Raw genomic sequence first — 25,046 nt, 5'->3', positions numbered from 1 at the left:
TGTGTGTGGTTTCAAGTAAATAGTAGATACAGAAGTATGACTACAGAGTTGATATTCCCAGTAAATTAGAGAATAAAAATGTCATGAGCAATTTAAATATTATTTATAGTTGACCTTCATGTCTGTTTTTAATATTCAATTTGCTGAGTGTTTAAAAAAGCAATTAAAAGTCCCATATAATGTTAAAACCCTTGATAAATGTAATAAACAAATGACATATTCAAAAGACAGAATCTATGTCCCATTAGGAGAGAAAAAGAAAGATGAGAGCAACATATGGCAGTATAATTAGAATGATTAGGGAAGCACATCAACAGAATTTATGCTGCAGGGAAAATGTAATAAGAAACCAACACACTTTCCTCACTGCCTTGAAAACTGCAAATATCGCTCTCTGAAAAGGAGAAGATGCAGAAAGGGTCCCTGGCATTTAAAGCTGTAACTTGTGTTCTTCTGTCATTATTAAAGATGCACACAGCCATCTGCAAACCATTTATTTTTTGCAGAGTTCACATTGTCCCATTGCTTTGATTAATAAGGAGCAATATTACACCTCAGCTGCTTTTCAGAAAGATGCTATTTTGGAAACCTAATTAATACTCATTCCACAGTTAGCTTGAGGTGTTCGTTAGTGCCAGATACTGAGTTCTTATTTGTTTCTCATTATGTGGAGAGTATTGCTTCTCAATGCCAGCGTTTTTGCTTTGCATTTTGGAATAACCTTTCGACACTCCTGCTTTCCACAGCCCTCCCTTCAGAAGAGCTAATAACACCTGTCATCATTATTTTCACATGCCTGTTAATATCTGTTGAAGACATTGTGGGCTATTTACATAGATAGACTATCCTGATGCACAGCAAATATTCCTGCCATTTTCTGAACAGTTGGGCTGAAGAGAAAAGCAAAATTTAGAAACTTGGCAATGCAATTAAAATCTCAGTTTACCACTAAGGGTCAGTATATACTAGCCAGAAGAATCAATGCAAACTTGAAAGTGTGTTTGGCCTAGCAGAAATAAAAAATAATTTTTCTGCCCCAAAACCCCCAGATTATTTAATAAACAAACCAGAAAATTGATAGCAGAATGTAGACACTGAACTTATATAAACTCCATCAGCCCACTCTGGTGAATCAAACTGCAGATTAGTAGCATCTTACCAAGCAGCCTGAGGTTCAATAGAGGGTGCACAAACATCTTGCTTGAGATTTGCTCAAAGTGCTTCTATCCTCACTGGAGGATAAAGGAGGGAATATGGCAAACAGACGGCATTTAGCATCCACTCCGTTGCCAAGTATAATGCTGTGCATGAAAAGGTTAAATGTAATTGCACATGTCAGGAATCAACAGAACAACTGAGGCTCTTTCTGGAGCTCACTCTTGAGCTGAGCTGCTATAGAAAAAAATAATAAAAAGAGTAAAAAAGAACATCTGTGGGCCTGGGCACTAACATGGATGCAATAGGAGAGGAAGAAAGGGGAGTTTGAGGCACAGCATGTTTTAAATATGCCCTTACATTGTCCCCCCAGGGTTAGTGGACAGACAATGCCTTATTTACTGTAGGAATAAGGTCCCCCATGAAAAAAACTTATCTCAAGAGAAAAGAAATGAGGAGGAGAGCCCTGCACTTGAGCAGGACATTTTGTTGCACAGTACCAGCTTTACAAAAGCTGACCTGCAGCCTGCAGGGACCCTCCCCAGCCTCTACAGCCTACCCAGGCCAGCTCTGGAGAGAGCCACCCAGTGCTTCACCTTCTGGAGTAAAAGAAATGGGTCTGTTTTAAAGAGTGAAACACCAGCCTGGCCCTTGATGTTAGAGGAAGTGCAGATGAGCTGGAAGTCCCTTCCTCACTGACTGCCTGGACCCTGGACACCGTGGGAGGCCCTGGCCCAAGCACAGGCAACAGAACCTCTGCTGCAGCCCCGCCTCAAAGTCAGTGTTGGATGTAACACTTTTGGTTAAGTAACACCAACAGTGCAAGAACTAGTGGTGATTTTTAAGTTTACATTACTGGGGAGAAATAGTGATACTATGAGAAGATGGTAAGTCCTCGAAGATTTCAAAAGAATTTATAGCAATCTTAAAAAAAAAAAATAGGCAACAAGTCCAGTAATTAAATTGATATCAGGGTAATAGAAGCTTTCCTGTACACTACACATCATATTTCCCCAAAGGAAAGTATATTGTCAGCCAAAACCTATAGTCTTTCTCAAGCAAAATTCCTCTGACTTCAGTGGAAAGTATGCTTTAGAAAGCATACTTTAAAATGCTTTAGAAAGGAGTTTTAAATCTTGACTCTTAATATCTACTTTAGTATTACCTGATTTGGCACACGAAGAATAAACAAAATATACCATTCTGAAAGTCAAATACAGTTCCAACTGCATCTGGGTGGGGTTTTTTCCCTATTATTTATAAAGTATAATTATACCCAGGTCCAACAGTCAACCTGAAACAGCGTGTTCAGTGGTGAATTCTCCAAGCTCCTATCAGGTGTTTTGTGTATTGCCTTTGAAAAGCTGAGATTCCAAAGTGTTCAATACCTTGTCCTGGTATCAAGTGTTATAAATCATGTTTTCATTTGCTCACAGGTCCTAGACAGTTTTCCTCTGCAGCCTGTGGGTACTAATAACCAGCAAAAAGCCATTAATATCCGAAGTGCTTTATTAGCTAGCAACACAGAGAGGTGGTGTGAGGTTAAACACCAATGACTGATTCACAGCTTGGGAGTACTGTGGCAAAAGCAATTTTGTGAAGAGCCTGGTGCTGTGCGAAAACAAAGCCATGGCAAAGCTGGGACCAGAGCCCAGCTCTTCTTGCTGCTGTTCCAGACCTAACTTGGGGCCATTGAAACAGTTTCTGATGGGTCATTTCCTTCTTTTTGTTGTTTGTGAGATAAAAAGCTCTCAGTCCTGTAAGTCCTGTAGTGGCTTCTGTATAATTGCAGAGTCCTTCTTTAGTCCTTCTTACACACCCTTGCTGAGCTGGAGTCATGGATCCTGTCTGCAGTGTTTGTACAGAAAATGGAACCAAAGAGGACAGATACAGAGATACAGATGGAGGGGGAAAATGGCTCTCAAATATAAAGAAACACTTGTTGACAGATCCTGTTCTCAGCAGGTCTTCATGGAAGACCTCAGATTGAGAGTGAAATCACCATGCAAGACATAGACAAAAGGCTCTGTGTTTTCCTATATTTCATCTCTTTTTTTTTCTTTTCTTTTCTTTTTTTTTTTTTTTTTTGCTAGCTCAACCCTTTAAAAGAGACTTACAGCAACGGAAAGTTAAACTGAGGGTAAAACTTTGTGTCAAAGACAAACAGTTAATACGAAATGACAGTGAATTCCTTTAAAAATTTGCCATTGGTAAAAAATCAAAATAATCTGTTAAGTGTGACTTTGAAGAAACATCGTTTTCCATCTCCATCTTATTCCATTTATGCCATGAAGTTTGCATGGTCTAACAAATGAAAAGGTTGGTATGGGCCATGCTGACTTCAGCCAAGACCCTGGGACTCAGACACAACCTGAATTTGTGCAGCTTGCTGTGCTGTCACTTACTGGCTCAAACTGAGCCGAGCACAGGGCAGGAAGGCTGTGACCTGTGCTTGCTGCAGGTGACAAAAGGGGATGTGACATTTCCCATGACTCAGCTGGTGCTGGGACCCTGCTCACAGGCCTCACCCATGCCTGTGCTCCTCCTCACTCCCAAACTGAAATATTTTCTAATGCCTCCAGATAACAGTGATCTCACATAGAGAGAAATTGTTTTGGCTGCTGTGACGAGGCAGCCTCAGACCAAAAGCAATACAAGTATTAAGTGTCACGTACCCAGAGAACACAGGCAGGAGTGTCTTGGCATCCTTCTCTAGACAGAGTCACCTCTGCTTACTTCATTACTTTTTTCTGTCTACATCACTGCAAGCAACTCTACCAACAACGGTAAAAACTGCCCTTAACCGAAAGGATCATTTTATATGAACGTTTATCTCTGTACGCTAGACAAACCCTCTGTACAACAGACAATCTTGTCTAAATTAATGTATTATTTATTTTGTACCTTTTAAATCACTTTTATTTACAACAAGCCTTAGATACAGCTCAAACGCAGTAGTTAAGCTCTGGCAGTACTGACGTCAGGGAGCTAACACATTTGCGAATTACATTTCTAAGTCATAGAAAATAAAAGAAAAAAAGGCTTTAAAATAACTGTTTCATCTCTGGGAATAAGGATCACGGGACACGTGTGCAGTGTCTGCAGAGCCCCTCCGAGGGCGCTCCCGGGAGCCCCGGTGCCACGGGCACGGTGAGCGGGTGGGCAGGACACGGCGGGGCCGGGGGCACTTCAGTGACGCTCCGGACGGGGCTGGGGCAGCTCTGCGCTGGTTAATGGCCCCACTCCTCTTCCCTCTCGCCGACTCCCTCTTCTTCTTCTGGAAACACTGAGTCACTCTGACTCTTCAGATGCTTAATCCCTGAAAATACAGAAGTCATGGTTAAGGCTGTATTTAGCGTGCATCAGGGGGGTTTTTTTGTGAAGGAAGAAACAGAAAACCAAAATAAGGGCAAGTTTAATGCCCATATTTACTCTCTTTTTCACAAACCTCTTAATTCAAATCATGCTATGGTGTATTTACAACAGAGATATTCTCTTCCTTGAATAAAGGCTCAGAACAGTACTTGCTTTTTTTTCTTGGTAACCCTTGATCAGGTTTGTGTTGAACACCATTGCAAAGCACCTGACAGAGAGGAGACTGCTGGTACCAAAGCTGTGACAAGACTGGATCATTTCTTATATGGAGAATGTGTTCTTTTGACCTCCAGATACTGTGAGGGGCTGGATGAAAAGGGTAAATACCTATCACAGGATGTTTGGAAGTTCAGGTTTGAGGGAAGTTACCTACTGCTGGCTGGGTTTCAGCCAACAAGTGAAGTAGACTCCCTGAAAATGAATCTAATTACAGTTATTTCCCTGTCTCATGTTCAGCACAAGCAAGCAAACCTCAATGAATGGGCCTAATCCCATCTTCTCAGCTCCACCTTGATGTGATAGAAGAATTTGAGCTGGAAAAGGAAGTATCAAGATAAGAAGATGACAGAGAGACCAGAGAGGAAGGGTTGTTATTTTCAAAAAACCTAAAAAGCAAATGCACAAAATTAGTCTCTGGGTCCCCTAGCTTACGACAAACAAAGTGGGAACATAACTGTTCATCAAAAATGCATGATTTGTACAAAACTTAAACCTGAATTAGGCTATTTTCAGGTGCCATTACATAAAAATATTTTTGATTTCATTAAAGATCACACATAGTTCTAGTCACCATTTCTAATTGTCAGAAAAAAGGCTTCCCTTTTGTATCACTTCATCTCTGTGATGAGGAGAAATGACAGTCCAGCTGCTTTATATAACCACTGCTAGATAATCAAACACCCCAATATGCACCCTGCAAGTCATAGCACTGGTAGGGGCACAGTTTTCAAAAAGGGGTTCACCCTTGAGGGGTGAGGGCAAGATCCAGATTACTGCTAATTGTGAGTAAGAAGAATTGACGATGGTGTACGTCCAAGAGTTTTGGCCCCAGTGTCACTTAATCCGGAAGTTCCTACATCTCACTATTTATGTCCACACCACTCCAAAATACAGGATAGATTTTTTCCAAATATATCACTTTAAAAAAATCTCAGCAAAAGTTATTCCAGTTCCACAAAGTCACAAATAACTGAAAGCAGTATCTTCCATCGGCTGTACAACAGCCAGCTCCACTTCTAACAGGAGCCCATCACTCTGTGCTGGGCTCTGGGCTCCTCTCTCTCTTTTCTTCTGCACAAATGACAGCACACGGTCTTCTGGGAAACTGGTGCTCAGACATAAACCAAGCAAATACATTAATGCTCCCAAGCCACAGTTCTTGTAAGCGCGCCCTGCAATAATCAAGCCATTTCCAATTAATACATGAAGGTGCTCAGCTACCACCAAGCTCTTAGCAGCTCCTCTTTAGCAACACCTTTTAGTAAGACAAACACTTTAAATATGATTTCACCTAACTATAGGTTAATGGACGTTTGTTTCCAAATTATGTTGTGTTTTTAAGGTAAGTTTGTCTCCTGTTGTTCCCTCTGCGCTTACAGAGCCATTTCTGGCACAATTCACAGTACTCATCTAACAGCTGCTGTTCAGTACAGGAATTGCTGGAGCCAGAGTGCACAGTTTTTTAGGGAGTTTTTCAAAGATGAGAAGGGGAAAGTTAGGGACAGAAAAGAAAGCATGTGATACATGGTATGATGAAACCATGGAACTGTATTTTTTTAGGAGTGAAGACTTTTGGTTATGTGGTTTAATTGCAATATTAAATATGAAAATGGTAGGAAATAGAGAGAAATTACATCAATGAGCATTAACCATTGATTTTTGCATGGCAAGTCGCTATTGATCTTGTCTGATGATTTTTTCACAACCTCCATTCTGCAGCCTGCCTTCACCTCTGCCAGCCATTTTATGCTACAGTGTCATTTGGAAGTTTCCTTCTCTGACCAGTAAGTGCACAAGAGTTGTTGTACTTCTTTATACGCCTTAAGACGTTCTCACAGCATCAGCTTGTCAGTATGAACTGACCCTAGGTGTGGCATTATGAAATAAGATGCTCATCTACACAATGGAAAAAATTAGTGTGAAGTGACATAGAGGTAATGAAATTCCTGTCAGTAACATGTGAAGATGCATGACAGGAAATGCTGGTAACTGTCCTGAAAAGATACATTTCATGCACAAAGCTGCAGACTTTTACAGTGCAAAAAATGGCCTGGAGCAATGAAAATACTTAGTTAAATCATGGCAATCACACTCTTGGATTAAAAGCATATCTAGTGACATACCACTGCAGTAGCCCACAGTGGCTGCCAGGGGTGGTCAGAAGGCATTGGAGCTGGGCACATTCAGCCACAGCTCAAGAGAAGAGGCTGGTACAGTGGCTCTCCAGCGTGGCTCCAGTGGGGTTATTCAGCCTGTGCCCTACCCTTTGTCAGTATGAACCATATGACAAGCAGGTAGTGAGGTGAAGCTCTAGCCACAGAGGTGTATTGCTGCATCAGTTCAGCATCTTTGCTTAGCAATATCTGAATTGTTTGCTGAAAGGTTACATTCTGTTAGAGACTGAATAAAAATTCATTGCTCGTGTCACCTCAACCATTTTTACGAGCACAACTATGGCAACATTAATTTATCAGAAAGGATATTTCCTTCTCATCTTTTCAATCTTCATACCAGTTACACAGCTCATGCCCTCAGCTTTCTCAACTAGTAACCAAGAAGCACCAAAATGCTGTAGTTTGGGGATTATTTCTGTTCACTGATTGGACATGGTGTAAAGATGAGCATGAAATAAACACTGTAAGATTTTACTTGTAGCAAAAAAGAAAAACAAACCCAGGATATTTTAGAAGAAATTGTTGGTATATAAGAGCATATTCAAGTTAGAAACATCAAGTTACTGATTCCACATAAACTACACAAGCTTGACAATATCAGTTACAGATAGAGAGGACTGCAAATGCTGATCCATGGACTCGCCCTGTCTCATCAATGTCCCTTTTTCCAGGCAATGGGTAACTCTGGGTTCGTGGGCACCCTTGCTTTCCTGAAACGCTCTGCCTGCACTGTCCTGATGCTGCTTTGTTTCTCTCACTGGGTGCCCTGCCCTGCTCTCCCCTATCTTGGGGATGGGGCTCACAGGGTGCCATCCATCCACTGTCCCCACGGGTTCCCAATCCCCTCTGCACCTAACCCAGCCACTGCTTCACAATGTCACACCCTGTCTGGGGCTCTGCTCTTCACCTGAAATGTCTGAAGGCAAAAACCCTCTTCCAGACCAAACACTGCCCCTTCTCACCACTCCCTGAAAACATTTCATACCCATAGTGTTTTCAAACTCACCCTTATGCTACTTTAAAACAAAGTCTGCCTGAACACTGCTAAAACCAGCAGGACAAGAATTGGTTTTTCTTGAAGGGCTTGTATTTTGCTGCAGGTAATTTAATCCAATTAATGTTGATAAACAAACCCATAATTCCAAGCCATATTGAGCAGCCATACACTAATATAATATAATAACTGTCAATTCCTTTTAGATGAAGTCACTGTCTCAAAGAATATTTCTAGATTTCTAGATACTTATAAATTATGAATGAGAATGGGACAATTTTCTGGCATTTTTTGTAGTCACATCACATCCATGCTGCTTCATCAACAGCTGTCTTTTTGCTTCTCTCCATCTAACCAAAGCACCAGCTTAGAAAGCTAAGCAGGGTCACAAGATTTGAAATAACCAAGCGTTCCTGAATTAAGTATCTCCTGGAAAAAATTTTTTAAATATTCAAGTAATTAAGGCAGCTCCCCATCCTATTTAACACCTCTTCCTTCACCCTGCTTCACTGCCCAAGGAAGGGTGTTGACATTTACCAAACTCAGGATTGAAGTCTGGTTGGCAGATTGAATTCCCTAAAGTTTGAAGGGTTATTTGGTTTTATGATTTGGAGCTGATCCTCTCTCTATCAAAAACACATTTCCAGATTTGCAGAAAGCAGTGAAAGGCACAGATAAAACAGGCTCATTTTCAGCGTTTCAGAACTCAATTCACTTTGAAATTATCATGCAAACAAACCTGGCTGAAGAGGATAACAGCCAAATAAAAATGTCTCAGCCAATGTTAAATGAATTATTTTCTAGCTTCCTTAGCAAAAATGAGAATATCAAAAGAAACATCATATATTTATACCACTAAACAGAAAAAAGGACAATTCTTGGTTTTGGTTTGGTCTAATGGTACATAATGGTACCAGTCAAATATGTTTTGATTTCTCTGATATGTCTTCCTCATAATTTTTTTCCGAACTGAAATTTTGATTTAAAATATGCCAACAAAACAAACAAACAAACATAAAACACAAAACCCAAAAAACCAAAAAACAACTAAACAGAAAAAACCCACAAACTAATGTCATTAAATCCAGCATCCGCTGCAGATCCTTGGCTGAGTTGGGTGCAATGGAAGGCACTTGTGAAGAAATGAAGCTGGCAGGCCTGCAGGGCAGCCTCCACCATGTATAGGGATGGCCCCTACATTTAGAGGAGAACAAGTAGCTGCACCAGATCAGGGGCAACTTTGGGCCACCTAACAGCAGCCTGCCTGTACCAAGGGAAGTTACCCAGAAGATGAAGGTGTCTCGTCATGAATGGGAAGCGAGTATTTTCTGACCGGATATAAGGAAGGAATTATTCCACTGGGTGTATTTAAGCACCTGTGTGGTTTCCCAGGGATAATGTGGTGCCTCCTTTCAAGGAGACTTTCAGTGCTGAACCAGACAAAGTGTTGAACAGCTTGTTAAATTTGGTGCTAATTCTGCTTTATGCATGTCATAGGTTAGCAAGCATAGTCCCGGAAGGGACGTCCTTGCTAAGGGGTGCTTACAGTTTCCTCTGGGAACTGATAGAACCTATCAGCTGGCCAGTTTGAATATGGACAATTCTCTAAGCCACTTAAAGTTGTGATCACCTCTGTGATCCACATTTAAGAATAGGCAAACTCCCCCTCCAGGCTCTCTCGTTTCCGGCGCTGGGACAAGTGGCTGCAGGCCCCGTGTGGGGGCCAGCGGGCCCGGCCAGGCCCTGCCTGGGCCAGGCCGGGCCGGGCCACGGCCATCCTGGAGCCATGGACCTGTTCCAGCCGTGGAACCCCCCCCACTGCCTTGCCGTGGGCAGCCGGAGCGGCTCGGCTCTCCCCCCCCTCTCCACTGCGATAAGAAAAATTCAGCATTCCAGCTGCAAAGCTGCAAGGCCGAGGTGAGATTAACCCTTTTTATTGCTGTGAAGAGCTGAAAACCTGAGGGAAGAGAGAGAGGAGATGCTTAAAGCTGAAATTCTGTTGTGAAGCTATGATATATCAGAGTATCCTGTTGTAATTTCATGAAGATATGGGGGGTGGAGTGTTCAACTCGTGAGCAAAAGCACCTGCGCTGAGATAGGCAGATGCTGACACAGGTGTAATTTCATGAGAAGTTTGGACAGGGAGAGATGAACCAGATGAGGACTTTTGCTCCAAACGGGAAAGGAGAAAACCTCAGTCCGTAGAGATGAACCAGATGAGGACTTTTGCTCCAAATGGGAAAGGAGAAAACCTCAGTTCCTAGAGATGGACCAGATGAGGACTTTTGCTCCAAATGGGAAAGGAGAAAACCTCAGTTCCTAGAGATGCTCCCAGAGATAGTCCTAACGATGAAGATGATGAAGACCCTTTGCTCCCAGGGAAGGAGAAGGGCCTCTGTTTTTGTTTCTGAACGGCTCAACCTTAAAATTGTACCCCAAAAATCTTCAAGAGTGGACCCTCGAAAGCAGTTGCGGGAAAAGCTGCAAGTCGGGGGAAAGGACTCACACGCAGGCAGAGACTCCTCTTCCTAAATGGACTGAACAATATTTGGAAGTGGGCGGCTGTCTCGTTGTGATAATGTTTTCATAGCATGAGCAAGAAGAGACTTCTCTTTCTAAATGGACTGAACAAGGTTATTATGGAAGTGGTAAACAGACTGAACATCTTAAGGGTTGTCTTTTCACATTGTCAGTGGGAGAAGGGAGGAAGGTGGGGGGAGGAGGAGAGTTCTGAAGGTGGTATAATTTTTTTTCTTCTTTTAGGTCTGTTAATAAACTTCTTCATATTCTTTCAAGTTTGGTGCCTGTTTTGCATTTCTCCTAATTCTTATCTCACAGCAGATAAACAGTAATGAGTATTTTGGACCAAACCACTACACTAAATTGGTGTTTCCGCCCGGTTACAAACCGAACCCGCGACAATGCATCAGGTTGAACCATGGATTTTCCCAAGGTTCCTTGCAACCTAAATGACTATATGGTTTTATGAAATCAAAACTCAGTAAATGCATCTTACAGTTTATAACAGCGTATTAACCTTAACTTGTGGGCTTCATATTGATCCACCTGGGAGCTTCAAATGACTCCTGTCTCTGCAAAGTGATGAAGTGTCTAACATTTCAGGAATAAGATTCCCCTTCGCTCCTTAAAACCATGGGGCCAGATTAAGTTAATACTTCTGTACTGATTCTGGAAAACTCATAACTAGGCCATCTAGTCCATTGTGATCTACATACACAGGTATACGAGGTACATATTGCTCCCAAACACAAGGAATGAAAATAACGGGATTAAAGTCAGTGAACATGGAGCATCTCTTGCATGTGACAGATACACCTGTGAGACAAAATCTCACACAGAAATCACACCCTTGTTGTGGCCCAGTGCATGGAAGTGCAACAGAAAGAATGCAATTCCTGCGAGGGAGGCACAGAGCTGCTGTCCTGCAGATGAGTCCTGGCACTGCTGCTGAAATGGCTCATCTTCCCTTGGGGGCCTCAGGGGCAGATCATTGTCTCAGTCACTACCAGTGTGTGGTGCCTGAGGGTGCTGGCTGCCATTGCAGTTGAAAGAATGTGCTGAGCTGCCTGCAGATATAACAGGTTAAACAACCACACTGTGCTAGTAAAACCAAGGCCTATGCACCCTGTTTCAGAAGAAATCCCTTTCTTGCTCTGCTAGGCATCTGCTCGATGGAAGTAACACAGACTCTCAACACTTCACAAGATGTTTTGCCAGATGTTTCCAGAAGCATCCAGTGCTCCGTGTGATGGAGCGTGCTCCCCTGTGCTGGTCAGTGCCAGTGGGAGAGCCCAGAGACTGTCCCTGCCATGGGCACCACAGTCCAGCTCTGACAGACACAGGGCACAGCCTCCGCTCAGCTCTGAAAAGCATCGACTGAGCTCTGAAACACATCAAAAGCTTCCTGCTCGTGCCACCTCCAGCAGAAGCCGAGGACCATTGGAGCCTGCAGGAGCAGCTGCCTGGCAGAAGCCTCCTTTGACAGAAGCTGAATAATTATTAAAAACTTTTCCTCTCTATGATGACTTTCAATTCAACAGAATAGAGCTTCACCAGTCTCCATTTTCGGCACTTTCTGCTTTATAGAAGTTTAGAAAAATCCAGTTTCATCATCTTCAAATGTTCATTGTCAGGTGCATGCCAGCTACACTGCCGAATTTATGTAAATATAAGAAATACATGTCTTGTCTTCTCTCTGTCCCATTTGGAGAAGGTATCAGAAACACAGCTGTCCTTACTGGTCACGGAGAAACTCAAAACTTACCCCTGCACACACATCTCCTAGGCACTTCAGCTTTCTTGATCAAAAATTTGGTTGCTTAGCTGGAAAAAAAATTAAATCCTACTATATATATTTTTATTCTTTTAATCAGCTGAAATACATTAGGGCATATATTCCATGCAGGAGCAGAACAGGAAGCCAGGAAGAAAAATGCTATAGTTTCCCCAAAACCTATTTTGAGCTTTCTCTTTTTTCCTCTTTGCATATATGACCTGTTATCTATCTCTTTCATCTGTATAATCAGTTCCTGAAACCTTTAATCCATTTTTACTTAACTGAGTGGTTTCGATAAGCTCTCCTTGCATACAAGTCAGAGTTCAGTGCAGTTCAGTTTCATTAGTAACTCTTAAAAACCATTAAGCCTATCCTTAACCCTATCTGCCTCCCCTTCTTCTCCCTCTGCCATTCAGCTCACCAAAAATGATGCTCACTGGTTTCACCTTAGCAGCCCTCTCTGCCCCCATCCTCCATTTCCTTTGATCCAGTTGCCCGTGGACCCAGTCTCAAAGCTTTCTGACCAAGTGCCTAGTGATGTCTCTCTTCATCCTTTCCAGCTTGCTGATGTCTTTGACACTTTTTGCCCTGGTTCACCTTCACCCTGGTTCTTCTTCCACTGTTGTAATGCTTTTCTCTTTCCTCCTTGCCATTCTCTGACACTCATTTCCCCTTCTGTTCAAATTAAACTCTAAAGTGCATTCTTCTACGCAAGCTTGTGGAAGGCTAAGACAATATCTCAAAGTGGTCAAAACCAAGCTCTTGATCTGCAGTCCTGTCCAAAATGTTCATCTACCATGAACAACACTGCCTGACATTTAGGCTTACACATTTCTGATTTCCACTCTTCTCTAGATCCCCATGTCCAACTGTCATCTGAGTCTTGCATGTTTTCTCTCATAACCAGAAAAATGCATCCCATATAGTCTTTACCATTTATCCAGACTTTGAAATTCTCCCTATCCTGGGGTCTTCACTACTACCACATCTCCTTCTCCAAGCTTTATAAATGTACATTTTGTCCTGCCACTACTTTCCCCCTTGAGTTCCCTCCATTGATTCCCTCCAAGATATTTCAGACTAATGGTGGCTATTTATGCTTTTAAGGAAAATTAATTTCTTCATATATTATGGGCATCATCTGCACTCAAATCAGGAAATGATACAGCTTTGCTTCTCAAATTGCGAGGCTTTTAGATTAGCATTTTCCTTCTTTCTCCTAAAGTTCTGGAGAGGGAGAACTGTCTGCCTCCATGGCTACTTCCAAATCCTCCTCAAAATCCTCAGTTATGGAATTTCAGAAATAACCTGAGAACATTTTTGTTGCCAGCCTGCTGAGACAAAGACTGTTGCTTTCCTCCCTAACATTCTCTATCTGTTCCTGGGCTTGATTGCTGCACCCTAGCTGGGAGTTCCCTGGTGTAACGACCAGCTTCTGTTAAATGTTTGAACAAGGTTTATGTGGCATAGACCAAATTCCTGGTGTCGGTTCCTGGATGCTTCATTAACCTTAATATGATATGACAAGAGTTGTGGCTTACAGTGATTGCTGGATGATTGCTGAGTATGAACAAAGAGCCAGACGATGACTGGTATTTGTATGCAAACACAAGATGCATTTTGCATACCTTTCCTTGTGTTTCTTCACTCCCACCTAGAAGAATGGCTTCAGTCTGACAAGCTGGCAGCTATTACTTCATCTGCTGATGCTCATGTTCAATAACCGCACCAGACAACCTGTGGCAGGAGGCTAATCCTGCTTCCAAGCAGATCCGGCAACAAGAGCCCAGCCTTTGTATCCCAAGGCAGCCACTCTCTTGGGTAATCTCTGAGCTACTGGTGGTTCAAAGAGCATCAAAAAGTTATCTATGACACGACAGCAATAAAACACAATAAAACACACAGTCCCAGACCTTGACAACTCCCATGTGTATGAGTGAGTGAACAGAAAAAACATGAGGGAGGGAAGGCAAAATAAAAATAAACGCATGTGAAAAATTTTGCTTTATGGGTGTTGGCAACTGTGAACAGTCTGCTTGATACAGCCTTTGAAAATTTTGTACAGTTTGTGTTGTTCTTTATTGAGAAACACTGAAAAATGGTTCACTGTGCAATGGTGTCAAGGGACTCTGTGTGATACCCATGCCTGTAAGGTTTTGCTAAGTAAGGTTTCAGAGAAACTTGATAACCAACATGCAAGGGTTGCCCTTACTCCTGTGGCCAATGAGTCTGAATATAACCAGGTCTTTTTTCATTATACAGATCTTGGTCCCACTCCTCCAGAAATTAATGAGATTTTCTCTTACTATTTTTAAAGAAAGAAGAGTCAACTTATGTAATTGATGTTAAGTTCCAGTTATAAAGACAAAACCCCAGCTACTGTATATTTATAATGAATGTATGTAAGATACCGTAAATTACTGCCGTATGTGGCTTTAAAGTTTGAGATAGGAGATAAACAAATTGACACAGAAAGCAGGTGCTCTAGATAGACTCCTGTTTGGATTAGCCAAGAAAAAGCAAAGCCAGGCTGTCACTCTGTGATTTACAATTGATGGAATCTTCAAATGCCAGCAGATATGGTGGACCTCCAACATTTAGAATAAAAAGAATCTGGAGCACCAGCGTGGCAGTTTAAGCTATGCTGACATTACAGCAATCTATAAATAAATATAAAAACCCTCTATGTGTTGTATTACTTTATTCCTAAACTCAAGCTGAGAAGGAGAAAAAAATTCTCATGTGTGTTGTGATTATGAGACCAAGTCATTATTCAGCCTTGCAATTTAATTTACTTTTTTCCTCCCTCTAATATGCATGACTAAATCAACACAAACGATCTGAAACATTGGCAAATATGACGAGTTTATGTAGGTCACATATCTGATCTGGAGCAGATCAGATCATCAGCATATTCAGCAGGTCACCATGGCCCCATAGAGGTTTGTGAATGATCATTTGGAAACCCAGCAACAAAGTCTGACTAATTTTCTAAATGTCTGCTGGTTGCTGCTAGCTCTTCTCTTAGCTCGTCATACAATCCTCAGTCGTCATGGTGAGCCTTTTAAATGACAAATATTGAGGCTCATTTGAGGCTACTTTCAGCCAAAAGGCTCACTGTTAAACTATCACAATGAAGACTGTATGAGAGCAGCAAAAATCATGTTACAAACGTCTGGCTACTTTCCATTTTGTTCTCTGAGACATCATTTTCAACTTTCCCTTTTTCCCTCTCAGAATGGCTTGAAGCAGCACTGGCTCCTTAGGAGTAGCATGAAGGAGCTTCTTGCACAGAAAGGCTTTTGTTGGTCCTCCACAGGCTGGCCAGAACATGCACTGGAGAGAGGGGTCAGATTTGCCGTGGCTGAAGGGACTGCATCTCCCACTTAAGTAGCCTAAAGAGTGAACAGAGAGGTTTTTGTTGCCCCAGGCAACTTCTGCTAGTATGGAAACATCTTCTGTTGGTTCCTTCCTTCCTTCCTTCCCTTGCTAGCCCTCGGACTGCAGAAGTCAGCCAGTCTTCAGAGTTCAAATGAAGAGCAGAAGCTCCTGCACTCAGCCAGCAAGTGGGTGCTTCAGCCTGTATCAGTCTCAGCCCAACACTAATAACCCTTTGGAAAACCAGAAAATATTTCTTAGCTGATTCTGTGGAGGATGGCTCTGGGTCAAATACCTCAAAAACTTGGTCAGAAAAACATGCAGAGGTGGCTTCCACATCAGTAATGAATTGGGGCAGTACTGCAAAGCTCTCCTCCTCACGACTCCTGTGCTGCTCTGACTAGGCAGCTGGGGCCAGCAATCAGGAGAGGATTAGAGTTTTTCAGCTGACACTTTTCCATCCCCATTTTTCACAGCTAGGGGATAGGCTTAGAACTGTTGATAAGTGTTCTTGAATTGAACCAATGCAGGCAAACCTTCAAAGGTGCTGTGCTTTGACAGGTCCCAGGAAGCTTGTTAGATGGTCAGAATCTCTGCTGAGAAAGCACTTGTCTGGAAGCCAAATCTTACTAATCTTACTGGGCAACGTGTTCATTTGCTGGAGTTGCTAAGCCCTCACTTTTAACATCAGCACCAGTTTCAGTCAGGCAGCTGTCTGCCTAAGAGTAGGTCAAAATCACAGGACCGGCAGAATTGTTCCCTTATGTCAAAGGATTACAGTAATTCCACCAAATAAAAGGCCACATTTTCAAACCTCTAATCAGCTGCTCTATAATAACAGAAGTCAAATGCTCTGCTACTGTCACAAATTATGTGTTAGAACTCACTGGCCTTAAAAATTTACAAGTAGCATTTTCTGAGCACAGCTTCTTTAAATTAAAGCATCCTACACTTTCACAGGCAACTTCTGTCATTCTTAGGATTCACCACATGCTTCTCCATTCTAGTTTATTCATCCAGTTGGAGCCTCTCTGTAGCCTATCTTAAAATAAACCAGGAGACTAAAAGTGGGAAGTAGGTTTTACAGCTGGTAAAGAAAGCTGAAGCTAAAGACAGTATGAAAGGATGCTCAGTATTTCAGCTACAGAAGGTAGCTGAGTTTAGAGGGACAAGCCAAATTTTAGTTATATAGACTGCTATGTCTATGAAACAATTGTATCATCCTACCTGCTGTAAGTAAACAAGGGAAAAAATTAAGGAGAATTGGATCAATCTTAACTTTCATAAGAAGTCTTAACTTCTGCATTCTAAACTACATGCCACTGTTCAACCTCAAATATAGATCAAATGTAGAATTAGGTTGAAGGCTGTGCTTTATGCCAGAGATCCAATTATAAAAATAAGGGTCCTTTCCAGGCCTTGAAATAAGTGAGCATTTACATAAAGCGGTCCTCCATTTGTCTCTAGGAACAAATGCTTTGTTCACAGCTACTATTCCTTTTACAGAGGGATAAAAGAGAATTCTGCTCCCAATATGTTAAAAGATTAAATGGTAGCTTATGTGTGAGGAAAGGAATCAAGTGTCACAGTTTTATTTCCTCTAATCTGCTCCTGCCAATAGTGGAAACCAAGAATGTTTTCCCTTTTTAAATTTTTTTTTTTAAATTCTTGAGTTCTTAATGGGAAATCTCTGACCTGCTCTCCTGGCCATTTCTGTTAATAAAGCACAGTGTCTGTGTGTATTCTTGTCCCAAACTCTTGTTGGTGCTGTGCAAACCAGCCTTCAAAGCAAATGCCTAAGCATTTGTAAGGGATTTGCCACCCACAATGGATTCTCAGGAAAATGCTGAATTAGAGAACCTGAACTGAAGATTCTGAGCTTTTGGACCTTACATGAGCTGACACTTGCACCTAGTTGGTCTGTGAGGTACTTATGGTTGCGTTGTGACAGAAGAGTAGCATGACATTTTATTCATGTCATATGTTTTAACTTCAAATGAAATTACTTCCATTCAAATAGCAATTTTCATTAAGGTTTAAAAATTGTATTGGCTTCCTTGAAGCTGGGTAATTTTCGTTTGTTTGTGATTAGGAAAAAAAGCTCTGAAATTTTGCAGCTCTCCTTATGAAGAAAAAAATCCACCAAAAAAAATATTAGCAATGCAAGAACATTTAGTTTTGCCTAGGTTGCTAAACATAAAAAATGTAGACATGCTACAAGAAAATTAATTTGATTTTTATACACATTCAAAACACAAAGGAGATTAATATTTTTTCATTCAAACCCTAACCAAAAATGCTTTACAAAACATTTTAATCTCCCCAACTTCATGAGCCATTTCTGAGAAGCTGCATTTCAGTTTTCTTTAGGCATTCTATCTGACTTCAGTGTTAGTGGTCAGCATTATCCAGCTGCTGACTTTTTCCTGGACAACTACACTGTGGCGCTACTTTTTTAGATTTTGACTGACATGGGAATTTTTCTGTGGTCAAGAAACCTAAACAGTTGAGAAAAATCTTATTGCCACATCCTTAGGGGAGAGAATCCTTAATGGAGAAGGGGAGGCTGTGATACTGAGAAGTAGAAGCCTGAGTATGTGATGGAGTGAATGAAGTCCTGTGAGTAATGACTGAACTTTTGCTTCTTCTGTTTCACCCCCAGATCTGGCAAGACATCCCCAGAATTCTGTTCCGTTTATATTCTGGCTCCATATTTTCCATTTTTTGTTATTCTTTTTGTGGCTATTGTTTCTTTCCATGCTCTGGGGCAGATAAAGAAAAAAAATTGTTAATTGCAGATTTAAATCTCTTGCTGAATACTCTGTGCAGCCTGAAATTTTTAAGGTTAGGATGAAAAGCTTTCCAGTGAGTTTTCAAACTGAAGACAGGAGCAAAATCTTTGCTGGTCACCCACAACTCCAAGGTGGTGTTTCTCTGCTATACTTCCATGTACTGTGTGGCTTTCACTTTTAATTAACCCCGTCTGTTTCTTTTGTCAGAAGTCTATAAGCTACTCTGTTAATTTGCTGATAAATCCCTTACTGAGTTATAATTATAATCTTCATTGTGATCCTTCCTATGATGACAAAGGAGATAGGATTTTGGCATCAGCATAACCTCACATCAGTAATATTGTAAATGTTGAAATGAGCTCTTCTTTTATGCATTTTATAAACAACTTCAAAATTAAAAAACCTTGTAATGATTAAACAAGTGATTGATAGGCCAATGTTTACCTTATTATCCCCACTGCAGTTGTTTCATGGGTGGCATATGAATAACAGGCAATTACAATTTTCTTCATGTTACAGGTACTGCGGTTGCAGCCCTTACATCCAAGCAGGAATCCGTCAGAATGAGTCTCTTTAGTTCTCACCACTTCAGTGCCTGTGAGCTGCTGAGATCATCTCAAGCAGCCGAGATTTGTTTCAGAAGACTGAAGCTGAAGCTGGCCTGAATCCTTCCTATCTCCCTCTGCAGGAGGCACTCCATGCTAACCAAAGCAGGGCCTATGGTATGATCCATATGAATCAAGCCAGCTAAACTCCCTAGGAACACAGGAGTACTTCTGGAAGATCAGAGCTAGTCTCTCCTCTGTTTTCCCTTGGTGCTGGAGAGGTTTTTATCACATTAAGACCTAACTTATTTGGGGGTTACGGCCTACCCTAGCAAGTCCTAATTCTTGCTTCTGACACATTTTCCTAGGACACAGCACCACCCATCCAAAATGGCATGTAAAGAACTGTCTTACAGATGCAGGGATTGTGCTTCCACAAAAGATGTCAGGTAAAAGGTGACATTTGGATATAGGCAGCTGTGGGATGATGTTTTCGCTGTGCTGTCATTCCCATATGGTGAAAGGTTTTGTCTGTGCCTATTAGCTCTCACCCAGAAAGTTCCCAGCTTGGTGTAGGCACCAGTGATCATTTCCACTGGGCATTTTGGATGACTCTCATGACTTGGGAGCATAACAGCATTGCTTTACTGCAAGGAACAATTTCCATGGAGTAAGGGTACAAATCACTTGAATCAAGGGAAACAAACCAGATTGTAGCAATTTTTGGTGTTTTGCACAGTAACATAGGTAGATTTTCACACTCCTAAAAAAAATCCAAACCAATTTAGTACATAATGTTAATGAACAACCAGGGTACTTCTCCGGTACAGAAATTCAGCAAAATCAAATTCCTGGCTTAGACATCAGAAGGTGTCTGGCACAGTGTCTCTGATCTTTTGGGAGATGAGAAAAGAGAGCAGTTAAAGGTTTAGTTTGACATCTTTAGTAATATTTTAAATTTGAAATGTTTTCATTTTAACTTGTTCAGCTTATAGACTACTGAAACCCCACCAAATTCTTACATTTAAGTGTTTTTGATTGCTGGAAAATTAAAACCCCATGTTAAGAAATACATTATTCAACATAAAATGCAGTCACCACAAATTATTTGCATTGCAGTAGATACAACCAGTCTCACCTTGCAGTTGCCATGGGCAACACAACATTGGGACAAAATCTTTAGTGGCTCCTTATTGTGTGAGTGACTTGACCTTGTGAGAAACCTACCTCTTCTGGTCTTCCTAAGGCATCAAAATACCCCAGAACCAGTATCCAGTACAACCAGAATGCAATTATGCCATAGAAACACCCTATCTGACACTCAGAATTATCAGAGCCTGAAAACAAGTATTGTTCTCAATTTTTCTGGAAAGCACAGCAAGAATATCACTTTACTCAATTTAATTGGGGAAAGCATAGACAAAGTACAGAAAAGGTAGACTCTTCTCTAAAGGTTTAGACACATTCAGATCACAGTCATAGATCCTTTAAAAATTACACTTCTTACTTCAGATCTCCTTAAGAGTGAGTTGAAATAAAAGGCTCTAACCACTCATGGGATTTGGGGAACACCGCTGAAATCCAGGTGAAATGTAGTAATAACCTCGCAGATTTTAAATTGAAATTAGTCAGATTGAATAGAATTCCACTCCCTACAACTGTTCTTGTCATTCAGCAGTGGAGCTGCACCTAGCAGTCACCAGAGGGAGCCTGCATGCCAAAAATCCCACTGACTGTTTTTTAAAAAACCTCTTTTCTTGCAGATTGCAAGGAAATTTAAAGCTGAATTTACAAAAATTCTCCTCATTGCTGAAAAAAAAGAGAAGCCTGCTGCCTCCTTTTGCCTCTGTAGGGGATGGCCAGCCCGTGGGTGCTCGGGTGCTGGTACACAGGCAGCCACTCACCCCATTGCTCACTGGCAGTCTCTCTGCTTTCCCTGCTCTCCCTTTCACTGGCCACTTCTTCCTTGAGGCTCATATCTGGACACAGTCCCAGCTGAGCTGGGTAGGTGCATATGGGTTTCCTACACCTTACCAGCCGCTCTCCAGGGACAGGTGCAGCCATGGTGTGCCCTGTGTCCCTGTCACCTGGAAAGAGCCCATTGCAGGGAGTCACCCACAAACCTGCACCGTTTCCAGGGCTTCCAGACATGTATGTACAATTACTCCTTGCCGTGTGCCAACATACTCAGCGATGGTGCACCTTGAGCTGGGAGAACCACAGCAAACATTTCAGGTGAGTTCTTTCCTTCTGAGAAGTCACTAGATCCCACTCCTTTAATTGTATTGTTAGAAATAGTTACTTTGTACATTGCTCAGAGCCTGCTGACCATCTCTTCTGGCTATAAAAGATCTATGGAATAACACTGACTGTTCACAGGTTGTATGAGACCTGGAAAACCTGAAGTATCCTCCCTCTGTTTCAAGAAAAATTAGCAACTACACCAGATGAGAGCTTTTAAACAATATCCTTCTGGCCTGTGCAGCTCACAGGAAAATGAATTCCTTTTCAGATCCGTATACTAGTTGCAGTATTTCCTGTGTTTTTCTGGTCACAGTCACACACATAATTCATGTGAGCGTTCAGTCCTAGCTGCAGGCCTGAAAGGATGTGGTTGAAATCTTCCGGCTGCCCGTGTTCTTGTCTCCATGCCAAAGCTCTGGTGGATGGTTTTGGGAACTCTGTGTTCTTGCTATACTGAGCAATGTTGCATCCCATGGGGTGAAGAAAGGGAAAAATTATGGAGGGAAGTAGAACCACATGGCCTTCTGTAGAAATTTTTTGGTTTTCAATAAATTCAGACCAATAGGCATCCACTTCAAAAGGAAAAAAAAATCAAATACTAAAAACCCAGAAAACACCCCCACCACAAGAAACCCAGCACAGATGGTCCCTAAAAATCAGAAGAATGGTTTCTCTATGTTTCTCTTAGCTTAACCACAGAAATAAGGACCACGTTGTCCAGAAACAGAGATATCACAGAGCTGATGTGCTACTGGGACATTGACTCGGGTCAGAGTGAAAGCTGAAGTAAAAGAGCTAATGGTTAGCTACTGTCCCTGGAAGAGCTGCTTGTGGCCAGGAGCCACGGTCATGGAAATCACTGCCCTGATCCCAGGAGGAGTCCGAGCAGGTGGTGGGAGCTCTGCACCTACTTACCCATGCTCATAAGGACCAGCACAGCTGATGGAATCATAGCTGGAAGGTCGTGGGATGATTTTGCTGTGTCAGGCTAATGCTGCTGCTCGGTGCATGGTGGTGCCTTTCATGTTATACAAATTCACTATTAACCTTGAGCTTGCCTGTAGTCATTCTGTCTTTTGACAGCTTTGCCTTTTGGGGGTGGGGATTTTTATGAAATGAAATTTGACTACATGGAGAGGAGACATTAATAGACAAAGAGGGACATTAGAAATGTGCAGTTAGGTACAAATGTAGGGAAGTCTTTTCTTTTTAAGGGTAAATTAAATGAGACAGCAGTCCACATACTATGGAGACTTTTTAGAAATACACTGCTTAGAGAGGTACCTCTGCCTCTGTCTCCAGAACATCCCAATATAAACTGAGCAAGCTCCCCTACTGTTCCCCCACCCGCAGACCCCTGGCAAAGCTCTCCCCAGTGGGGCTGATTCGTGGCACAGAGCCAAGGAGGAGTGAGGTGCTGACAGATGCACCTGCCCCCACTGTATGCACAATCTTGCCCTGCCTGTTTGGGAGATGTCGAACAATGAACAGGAGCAGCAACGCGTAATCTGGGTCTTCATTCCGCCATTTCGCTTGGGATCAAATTCTGGATTTACAATGCTTTAGATGAAACAAAGGGGCAATTATTATTTATTAGAGTAGGGCTCGCTGGAGTCAGTGTCTGCCATGGGGCTTGGTTGTTAACCTCCAGCATAGAACGTACAGCAAGGAAATAAAATTTAATGTCATGTCAAATGGCTGACTTCATAAGAATCTTACATCCTCTCCTATAAAAATATTCTCTTTTCTTCAAAAGCTGCTTCAATTCAGATCACAACACTGCCAAAATACTTGTAATTTCACTATAAATAGATCTTGTAATAAAAAGTAACCAGAACAACACATGCTGCCCTTCCTGGGATTTTTACTTTACATTTTAAAATATGTACTATGTCTCCCACATTCTTGTTCTATAATATTTTATGTTGTTAGCTCTTAAAAGGTTGATTTTTAAATGTTACTTCTTAGAAACAGTATCATGTTTACACTGGTCTGTATTTAATACAACAATGTTTAATAACACTATTTTAAAGTCATAAATGCTGTTTCACAGCATTTTTCTAAGATTAGCTTCTATCATAAAAATAAAGTTGTACCTTTAGAAGGAGGCCAGTTTAGCGTTCATTGCACAATATTAGAGGGAACTATCAGATATGTGGACTTCATGCCTAGCCAAATGAAGTCAGTGGAAATACTCCCCCAGACATGGGTCTGTGTTGGACCACAAGTGGTAATTTAGGGACTGACATTAGTGCTCAACACAGCCCTTTCTTTTTCACTCCAGGTAATAGTGGCAGATGACAAGTTTTAACACAAACATCCCAGTTTTTCTGTAGAACAGATGTCAAGTTTAGTCTCCACTGGACACCTTGGTCTCTCTATAGGTACTGCAAATATTTATTGCAGCCAAGGCCAGAGCCATTTTGAAGCAGGAGCTGCCAGCTGTGTGAAATGAAATGTATTCAAAGCTGCCAACAGTAAGAAATTAAATACAGACTACAGCAGTGTCTGCCAACGTGTTGGGCAGTAGCATAACGGTGGCAGCCAACTGAACTTGAGATGGCAGCAATCTGATGCATCCTTGTCACCAACTCAGTGATTCACTAATTAATTTAGCTTTTTTTTTTTTTTTTCTTAATTGTATCTACTGTCATCATCCTACTGTGCAAGTCTGAGGAAGGAGAGAGGAGCGTAGAGAGAGGGGGAAAGAGACCAGGCACTAGAAGATAACATCTTAGTAAAGATAGCCAGGCCATCCTGCATCGAGTGGTGTGGTTGCATCGAGGTGCATCTGACTAAGATGTGGCTAAAAACAGTAGATAAATGAAGAGAACAAGTAGTTTCGGAAACAAAGCTGCACCTCTTGTGACCTAGCTAGGGACAAGAAAAAAACACAATGATAAAAAACTGCTGCATGAATCTTCTATTCCCAGTGCTTCAGAAAGTCCAGACAGCTGTGGGCTTTCCACCCAGGAAACAAAATGCATTGATGGCATTTTTTCACGTCCCAACACGTCAACAAACAAGAGCAGCGCACATAAATAATGAGGCAGAGCTTAGTCTTTTGTTACCCAAGAAACAACTTACTGAGACAGATTTTCTGCCATAAAGAAATGTGTTGAAGAACTGGTACCACCAAGCTAAAGAACAGATGTTGCTCCAGGGATGTGGCAGCTCTGCTGTTAGAGGAAGACTTTGCCCCAACCTTGGGGATTGCTCCAGCCACTGGACATTGCCGGTTTTTGTGGAGTAGCCCTAGTCCCCCGCTCAGTAGTTATCACAGCCCTTTAGCCTACTGGAAAAGGAAGGATGTCCAAAATAAGCACTCAGGACAGAAAGGATAATTGAAAACCATCTCCATCTCCTGTTCTGGCCTCATGGCTGACATGCAGCACAGTCATCTTTGAAAAAGGATCATTGTTGGAGAAATTGGGAAAATATAATAGCCTGAGCCAAAGTGACTCACCCACATAAGAAAAGTTTGACTGAGCCCCATCTCAGTCTGTGAATACTCACAGGCCTGGCCTTGATATTTAGAAGACTGTGTAAGATGTCTTACATTGTGACTAACATTAATTGCATAAAAATTAAATTTAAGCCCATGTGTGAAGCAGAACCACAAAAAGACATGGTATTTTTCTTTCTAGAATAGTGTGATGTTTTGTGTTCTTACACTGATGTGTTTAGTCAACACTAGAAGCTCTTCACAGAGTTTGGCATGTAAGAAGGCAGCCTGTAAAATGATACAAGTTTTTGTAGTCACTGCTGAAGTCTTACAAACTTCATTCCTCTGCCACTTGAAGTAAATTTAGCCTGAGATTTTTGTTCCACAATGATTCTCGTGGGCTCCAAACTCAGTGCTTACCATACTAA

The 25,046-nt window shown here is 41.7% G+C and overlaps 1 protein-coding gene across 1 annotated transcript in view; it reads right to left on the bottom strand.

Annotated features, from left to right (window-relative positions):
* Nucleotides 1-4,025: 4,025 nt before the first annotated feature.
* Nucleotides 4,026-25,046, bottom strand: part of PPP1R1C (protein phosphatase 1 regulatory inhibitor subunit 1C) — a 49,753-nt gene continuing 28,732 nt past the window's right edge. Inside the window, exon 5 of the mRNA XM_042040485.1 lies at nucleotides 4,026-4,474. Coding sequence (XP_041896419.1) covers nucleotides 4,386-4,474 — 89 coding nt within the window. The 3' untranslated portion in view covers nucleotides 4,026-4,385. The remainder of the gene's footprint in view (nucleotides 4,475-25,046) is intronic.

This window comes from Corvus kubaryi, unplaced genomic scaffold, assembly GCF_017639235.1.
Source record: "Corvus kubaryi isolate FWS band 111438036 unplaced genomic scaffold, C.kubaryi_AGA036_p1.0 37396, whole genome shotgun sequence".
Classification (NCBI taxonomy): domain Eukaryota; kingdom Metazoa; phylum Chordata; class Aves; order Passeriformes; family Corvidae; genus Corvus; species Corvus kubaryi.
This window is presented reverse-complemented; position numbering and strand designations above follow the sequence as displayed.